This window comes from Pelmatolapia mariae, linkage group LG8 (genome assembly GCF_036321145.2).
Source record: "Pelmatolapia mariae isolate MD_Pm_ZW linkage group LG8, Pm_UMD_F_2, whole genome shotgun sequence".
In the NCBI taxonomy this organism is placed as follows: Eukaryota; Metazoa; Chordata; class Actinopteri; order Cichliformes; family Cichlidae; genus Pelmatolapia; species Pelmatolapia mariae.
In genome coordinates, this window is record NC_086234.1 from 23816393 (window position 1) to 23825388 (window position 8996).

At 38.8% G+C, this 8996-nt stretch overlaps 1 protein-coding gene across 1 annotated transcript; it reads right to left on the reverse strand.

The window, feature by feature from the left end:
• Nucleotides 1-2794: 2794 nt before the first annotated feature.
• On the reverse strand, nt 2795-6024 carry LOC134633277 (pepsin A-like). The gene is made up of 8 exons (XM_063482154.1): nt 5969-6024; nt 5299-5449; nt 5082-5199; nt 3729-4041; nt 3494-3610; nt 3249-3390; nt 3023-3121; nt 2795-2932 (listed from the first exon to the last, which is right to left on the reverse strand). The coding sequence occupies exons 1-8, from the start codon at nt 6022-6024 to the stop codon at nt 2795-2797; spliced, it is 1134 nt and encodes a 377-aa protein (XP_063338224.1).
• Nucleotides 6025-8996: the final 2972 nt, after the last annotated feature.

The following is an 8996-nucleotide window of genomic DNA, read 5'->3' on the forward strand; positions in this document are numbered from 1 at the left end:
ATACTTAGATTTAAGTTTTTAATGGTTAAACTATTATCACCTTCTTAATTTATAACCATTTTCTAAATTAAGAACTTGCTTTTACTACATAGCTCACAGTTTATTGTTTATTTATCTGTATGTATCTAATTTAATACATCTATATGGTTTTAATGACTAAAACCTCAAGTTCTATATATAAACTGTAAGTTTCATGCATTTCAATGCATCATAAAAAACTTACAAAATAAGTATATGAAAATTATTATGATTATTCTTATGTAAATATACCACTCAGTTGGTGACTGTGTGGGGATAGTTGGTTATAGTGCACCTGAGGTTATGTTTGGTATTCCATATGATGAAGCAATTGACATGTGGTCTCTGGGGCTGATAGCTTTGGAGCTTTCTACAGAGGTGCCACTCTGCCCTGGGGATACGAATTATGATGTTTTGAAATTTATCATAGACATCAGCGTCAGCCACCAGATTATGTTCTAGACTCTGGCTTGTGCACTGATGACTGTTTCATAGAAGACAACTACAAGGAACAGCACTGGACATTTAAGACTGAAAAACAAATTCAATATGAGACAAGATTACAATCCCAGAATACTCGATATATAAAACATAAGTGTATTGATAACCTCGAACAACTACTGAAGCTTAGAAGAGGACCTGAAAATGGTCAACATTTATTTGTCAGCCTAATTAAACACATGTTGGCCTTGGATGCAAACCAGCACATAACACCCTCAGAGGTTCTCAAGGATCCCTTTTAGATCCTGGCCTCTCTGCGAGTTCCCCCGGCACTGACATGAGTAGCACAGGGGGAAAAACATTGTGGTCTTTCAGCAGCCTTCAGGCTGGAAAAGAGAAAGACCACAAATAATCAATCTCAAGCACAGTTTCTTTTACCCCAGATAAAAGTGACAAACACACAAATAGGGGTTGGAAAAGGCAACTAACTGCAAATTACACTCCAAAAATTAATTAACCTGCTTTGGCTGTTTGTTTGTTTTTTAATTTTCACTCCCCCCCCAAAAAACTCTATGGGAACTAACAATTCTTGTGAAAAAAATTTAGAAAGCCCCCCCCCCAAAAAAATAACAACAGCAACAACAACAAACAACAATGAATATGATCTTGAACTTGGGCACAATTTTTCTTAAAATCCATTTAGTAATCTCTGTGTCAAGTTCTTACTAATATTCAAAGCGGAGCAGCAGACACCTTACCATCACATTAGTCCTTCAGTCAGACTCACAACACCATGTTCACACAGATAAATTCGATACAAATTGGAAATAAATTGGATATTAATTAAATAAACCTGCTTTAAGCATCATATAATTATTGTTTGTAATTCTTTATAAATATATAAATATAGTGCTAGGGTACAGAATGTGGCTAAATCTATTTTCGGTTAGTATGTTTAGTTATTTTATTTTAAAATATAATTTTTTTAAGACGATTGTTGGTTTTAATCTAGTTTAAACCAAACCACTCCACTGGAGTTACATCCTGGACCCTGTTTCTGGAATGCAGTAGCTAGCTAGCGAGCTGATTGGAGACCAAAACAGCCAATCAGAATTTTTGCATCCAAGTATGTGATTGGTTGGTTTTGTGGCACACTTATAATGGTGTACAGAGAGTTGAGCGTGCATGAAGCAGAGATGTCTATATATATATAGCACTATATCATGTCTTTATCCTGTTTTCCTTCTCTCACCCCAACCGGTCGCAGCAGATGGCCCCGCCCCTCCCTGAGCCTGGTTCTGCCGGAGGTTTCTTCCTGTTAAAAGGGAGTTTTTCTTTCCCACTGTCGCCAAAGTGCTTGCTCATAGGGGGTCATATGATTGTTGGGTTTTTCTCTGTATTTATTATTGTGCGATCTACTGTACAATATAAAGCGCCTTGAGGCGACTTTTGTTGTGATTTGGTGCTATATAAATAAAATTGAATTGAATTGAATTGAATAGATGTTGTGAGTGCGAACGACCCACTGAGAGCAGGTTTGCAGATGTCTGTCAGCACACAGAGCAGAGATCTGAGGAAGAGCAAATGCCAACAACTGAGCAAGAGGGGCTGTTATTATGTGTGTATATGAATAATAGCAAACACTAAAATATATTTCTTGCACGCAACAATGAATTTTGTTCGCTCAAATTAAACTTTTCTTCGCTCAAAATAATTTTCTCCTCAAAATGCAAAAATTGTGCTCGCAATTTTTTCTTTTTTTACATGCACTCAGAATAGAGGCACAAAAATAACGTCATAAACTTCAAAGCATTTAACACTAAAACTGCCAAGAGGGTCTTATATTGCATGTTTTCTCTTATTTTAAAAAAGGAAAATTAATGTAATTATTTTACAAATGAAAAAAAAATGTAATCAAAGGTAACAAATCGCATTCTTACTCCAGTACAAACAGATTGTTTGCTGCTACAGTCTTAAGCCCTCTGAACTGATCAGCAATTGAGCCTGCAGTGGACAAAGTTTGCCAACTTTAATACTCTCCTTGACTTGTGCTACTGGAATATCATTTTTTAATACATTCACATGTATCCCACTGACACATGTGACACAAAGTAGTTGCTGTCTCATAACTTCAGCTTTGTTGCTTGGAGAGATACACTGGAGGCTTATGAACACTGTTTGTGGGGCAGTCTGGTTAAGACAAAGTTATTCTGTGATATGTAAATTTTGTATAGAGGAAAAAAAAGGCAAAAATTGATTTATTTATTAGACATTTGATGTTACAAAGCCGACTATAACACAAAGATGTATGTTGAAGGAGTTGACTTCAGGTTGATCATCTAGCCTTGGCCAGACCCACCATATTCTGGCCTCTGTCGAAGATGGAATAGTACTGTCTGAGGAAGACATCGCCCAGGATCCACAGGTTGCTACCTTGACCACTGAAGCCAGTGAGGCAGCCATAGTTCTGGGACTAGGTGGGAGATGTAATAGAAAAAAATAAATAAAATTTAGGGAATATGTAGAGAAGTTATAAAATATACATAAGGAAAGAAATGCTTACCTGACTGATGTAGGCAGAGGCTGGGAGAGTGAACTGCTGTCCATTGATGTTGAAGGTCACATCAGGCATTTGGCCAATGTAGTTGCAGTTGACCAAGTACTGATGGAAAAGGAAAGATAAAATAAAACAATCTGCCTGTAAGTTATGTAAAGTTTGAAGAGTATCAGTTTCACCAGACCAAGTGGTGCTTCACTCAAAGTATCTCTCCATATTTTCTGACACTGACCTCTCCATTCTGGCTAATTGCTCCCAGCCAGGCATTGATATTATCAATGTCGCTTTGAGGTCCAACAATCATAGAGGTTCCAGTGTCCACAATAGCCTGACAGCCACCATTACAAGCCACAACCTGACCATTAACAGTAACACTGTAATGGACAACACAGTATGCATCAAGGAAGAACACTTCTTTGCCAATGTAGCTCTATAATGATTCTGAAATAAATATAGGACTGTAACTTTTGGTTTTACCTGTCAACTGTGATCTGCCAGTACAGTTCACTGGAGAGAGGAATCCAGGTGATGGAACCAGAGTAGTGATTGATATCAACACCACCAAAGGTCACCACACTGCCTTGTTGGGTGTTACTGCAAAGAAAAAAACAAAAGTTCAAACATCAGGGAAACTAGGAATTGAGTACAAATTGATATATGAGGTATCTAAAAAATTGTTCCAGTGTCAGGTAGAATCCTGCATAATACTTACGAGCTCAGATACACGGAGAAGAGGTTCTGGTCGATCAAGCCCGCATTCATCATGTTGTCAAACACAGGTGTCGCACCAGAGGCAGACAGACTTGGGTAGGCCAGACCAAGGATACCATCAGCCTGCATGTACTGCATGAAGGGGGCCTCAGTTTGGCTCAAACCAAAGATCTGGTTTGTCACAGCCAGACCACCAACCTGCCAACCAAAGATGAAGCCAGTACAGAATTTGAAAACCAGTGGTGGAAAGTAAGTACATTTGTTCAAGTACTGTACTATTTGAAGGTAATTTCTTGGTTCTTTTTCATACCATTCTATTCATCACCATTTAAAACCAAAACCACTCCAATTATTGTATGTGAAAGTTGTCAGATGTCCAGGTCATCACAGGCTAATGAGCTCGGAAAGTAACAGTGTCTGGACTTCTCAACACGACAGGAAGTTTAAGTTTCCTTGAAGATGTTTCACCTATCATCCGAGAAGCTTCTTCAGTTCTAAGAGCAATTGGTGAAGAGTCCCAGGTCTAAGACCCTATGGTAGTGTCCCCAAGAAAGAACAAACGTCAATCTTTTGAGGATGCCAATGTTCACATTTTAGAGAGAGAAAACAGATGGTTTGAAAGCGGAGTGAAAGAAGCCATCGATGTCCAATGTGAACAACCAACTTTGAACAGAGGGAGCAGCTTACGACACCAACTGTCTGCCATCTATAATACTGTTTTGAGATCCCTTACCAGATGCCTTAACGCCCACTAACAACCTGGGCCATCTGACATTAGTAAATCAAATGATAGAGTGGAGCTAGGTTTCACAATGGGGTTCACCTGAAACCTTGGCTGATTGTGACCCACACCCATTTTCACACCTTGGCTCATGTAATTAGGTAGAGGAACAATAGGGGGGTCAATGGCCCATCTCAGTTCTGATAATGGAGGCAGCAGTCTAAGCAGAGAAGCACAGACTTTCCCCACTCTGGCTACCTCTTCAAGTCCAAGTCAGCCAAGAATTATATTCTCTCCAGCAGCTCCTGGGTCTTCAACAGAGTCTCCTCTTTGTAGAAGATACTTGAAACACTTCACCTACATTGTGTGTCAATTAGAAATGTCTCAATCTTGCAAACCAGATCAGGCTCCTTCCCCACCAGAGAAATAACATGTATCACTAGTTATTTTTTTAGAAGTGCCAGGAACTTCAATGTTGATTGTCACTTAATTAACAAGGCATTGAACCCCTATGGCCCTTGTTTTGGGTGAACCCATGTAGCTTTTTGTTGTATTTTTGATCATTATAAGGGTTTTCAGAATCACTCTTTGACTTTGTGTGGAAATGCATTATGTAATCATAGGTTTACATACTGCAGGGTGCACTGTTGCAGTAGATGGAGGGAACCCACAGGTTAGATGAGCCAGTGTCAAAGATGACTTGAAAGGACTGAGGAGGATTTCCAATTGAGATGACTCCATAGTAAGACAACTGGAGAAGAAGAGGAGACATGAAGGTATACTCTCAAGACATTTGTCGTGTTCTCTGTATGTTGATATGCATGTTCAAGGTTTAGATGTTGTTACTCACACCAGCATCGTTGGTCATGGATTCAGGGCCCACAGCAAAGATCCCATCAAACTTGGCCATGGGATTGTATGGGTATTTTTGCCTATACTCCTCCCATAGACCCTGTTCCTCCAAGACCTCCCTGGCACTCTTACCCTTTTGCAGAGGGATCCTAGGAATCATTAAAGGGAGCAAATTACATTTTGGTCATTAGGATACATTAAAAAAACTTTAATGAGCTGTGAACAGGTCCTTTTTCATACCAACACCCTCTTAAAACTGCATATATAAATATTTTATATTATACATATATTGTATTTACATATATGATAGATCACCGGTCCCCAACCACCAAGCCACGGACCAGTACCAGTCAATGAGTCGTTTGGTACCAGGCCGCGAGAGTTGAGGCTCGGGTGTGAAATTCATGGTTTTAAGGGTTTTAATTGTTTTTATCGTTAACTCAGTTTCCCTGGGTCTCTTCCCGTGTGTTATGCGTAAATCTTTTTTTTTGTACCGGTACTGGTTTTATTGTGTTGTATTTATCCACGACACCTTAAAGGCCGGTCCGTTGGGGACCGCTGCGATAGATGACCATGTAGATCTATTTCAAATAGTAAAATTAAAAATAAATAAATAAATAAAATAAAAAGAAGAATGAAATGAATGAAATATAGTCTGTCTGACTTACTGAACAAGGCAATCAGACAGTGTCACCATGGCAAACACAACAAAGGCCCACTTCATTGTCTCAACTCTGCCGTCTACTGCAAAAGAAGATCATGTATATAAGAACAAGAGAACACTTTACTCCTGTAGTCAAATATTTGGCATACAACCCTGTTAATTGACTTTTATGTAGACTCTAAAGCATGAGTGCACAGAGATGCACTCTGCATTATTGAAAAATAAAACCTGTTTCTTTAGTGTGTAGCATCACTGATGATGTCACGCAGTGAAAAAGCTTTTCATAGGAACCAAATTTCAGAAAAAGCATCAACATTTAAAAAATCTCACACTGTTAGTGTTTAATCATAATACCTTAAATAATAACTTAAATAGTTCAAGGTCTTGGGATCTTTATTCTCTAACTAAATGAATGCCGAACTATTTAGCTCTCAATGGAAAAGAGAATTTGATATCTCTATTAATTTAATGGTGAAAAAAATAGTGAAAATAAGGAAACCCAAAATATTTTAAAAATTATTACATTTATAAACAAAAGAAAGATAAAAACCTTAAAGTCTTGAAAAAGCTGAAGATTTTTTGGTTTTGCTACAGAATGTATTTATAAATAAAATATAAAAAATAAAGATATAATATAAAAAAGAGATCTGAATAACAATAATATGAATGCTTAACCAGCATTTGGGCCTTTGGGATGTGGTGTAGCATGGGATTCTGTGCAGCTGAGTTTACAGGAGCTTGTTGAATTTAAACCTTAATCAAAGGTTGAGATCAACATTTAAGCATGTTAATATTAAATATTGTTCTTTTCATGTTCATTAAAGAAAGTGGTAATTATGTGTCTTTTTTAAAGTTTTGTTTTGGAGACATGTTTTTCACACAGCAATGCCAATATCAGTTGAGCCCAGCTGATTTGTTCTTTATGTCTAGTTTAAACATCAACATCTGTACTAAACATTTATAAGAGACTTAACAGTCTCTTATAAATTCAGTGGCACTAGGCAACAATGAACAGATAAACAGAGACATAGAGGTCAAAGTTTTTGAGAAATAGCACTTACCCTGCCAAAGTAATCCTCCAGCTGTAGTTTAGTTCTTTATCTCTTCAGATTGGAGAGTGTACATGAACCGACACAGTCAAACGGCTGAAGATTTGTTATTTATACGCTTTGAGAGGGATAATGTCAGCTGTCTTTCAAGTTTTGTCATGAAGCAATCTGGAAGAGGAATCTGGTGAAACCTCCTTATGTCATCACTATTCAATAGATAATACAATGAAAGGTCACAGCTGTTTTTTAACACACTCTTACCTCTCTGACCGGTGTGGACCAAAACCAAAGTAAATCAGTAGCTGTCAAACATTTCTGGAATGTTGCCCTGCAGAAGCCTGAAAAATCTGAACGAGCCATAAACATGATCCAAGCTGAATTTTACTCTGATTTTGAATCCTTATTTCCCACAAAAACTTGAGTATATATATTTTCCACTTTCTTGTCTCCACTCCGCCTAGAATGCCCACATCCATACATCCTTAATCAGGGACACAGAATACAAGAGTCCACTTGGTAAAAGTAGCGTGCATGTTCATATAAAATGGCACACGTGTCCACTTAAACAGAATTTCAGTTGTTTGCACACCTCTGCACAGAGAGCACATTAACATAAAGCTAGCCAAGAATTCAGAGTGACGATAAAGCTCAGTGCATGCCAACCCCAGCCCAACAGCCTGAGTGTGGATTTCAACAAGTAACAAACTTCAAAAACTTCAAGAGTGATCCTATGCATGGCGTCAATCGGAAGGTAACAAGGAAAGTGTAATACATCACTTTTGACCCCAACATTACATTCTTTTAAAAATGACAACGTGACCTCATAGGTAATAATTCACCTCCTGACCCATGTCAGTACACACAGATTGTTTACTGCTATAGTGTTGAGCCATCTGGATTGACCAGTAGTCTAGCCTACGGTGGACAAAGTTTTCTGACCTCATGACTCACCTGAACTTGTGCTACTTGTAGGTCATGTTTGTAGCATTCTAAACTTCCTCATTACGACACTTAGTGAAAGTAGTTCACTTGTTTTTGCTCAATGATGAAGCTTGCTCCAACTTAAAACAAGGATGGACTCTATTAACTTAGTCACTGATCCTAGGGGGACATGGTTTAAATGTCAGAATATCTTGCTAAAGTGCTGAAGTCTCAAGACATTACCTCAAAGCATTTGAAAATCGGTTCAACTATGACAGATTAAACTGATGAGGATGAGTGGTTGAACAAATGTGAAGTTGAAAAAAAAACTAGCACAGCAGGATTCACTGTGAACAGGGTTAAATCCAGGGACGAGGTGGCCATTCTTGAATCTTCAAATAAGAAAGCCCTCCAAGCATATAACAAACTATGACCTGTGTATGCAAAGGTCTTAACATATAAAATGATTGTTGTGAATTTTTAGCTTCATGTATCAAATATGTGGACTGTCCCACCAGGGGAGAGAAAATTCTAGATCTGCTGTATGCTAATGTAAAGGATGCATACAGCTCCTCCTCCCTCCCCCCACTTGGTAGGTCAGACCATAACCTGATTCACCTCACCCCCCGCTATGTGCCAATTGTGAGGAGGGAACCTGTGACCATGAGGAGCATTAGGAGGTGGTCAGAGGAGGCCTTAGTGGAACTACAGGGCTGTTTCGAGGTGACCGACTGGGAGACAGTCTGTGAGCCTCACGCTGAGGACATCAATGGGCTAACTGAGTGTATCACAGACTACATAACTTTCTGCACCGACTCCATTGTTCCAACTCAGACTGTTCATTGTTACCCAAATAACAAGCCGTGGGTGACTAAGGACATCAAAGCTCTCCTCAACAACAAGAAGAGGGCTTTCAGAGAGGGCAACAAAGAGGAGGTGAGAAGGGTCCAGGTGTTACTAAAGGACAAGATTAGAGAGGCTAAGGACAATTATAGGAGGAAGCTGGAGTGGAAACTCCAGCAGAACAGCATGAGAGAGGTGTGGAGGGGCATGAAGACCATC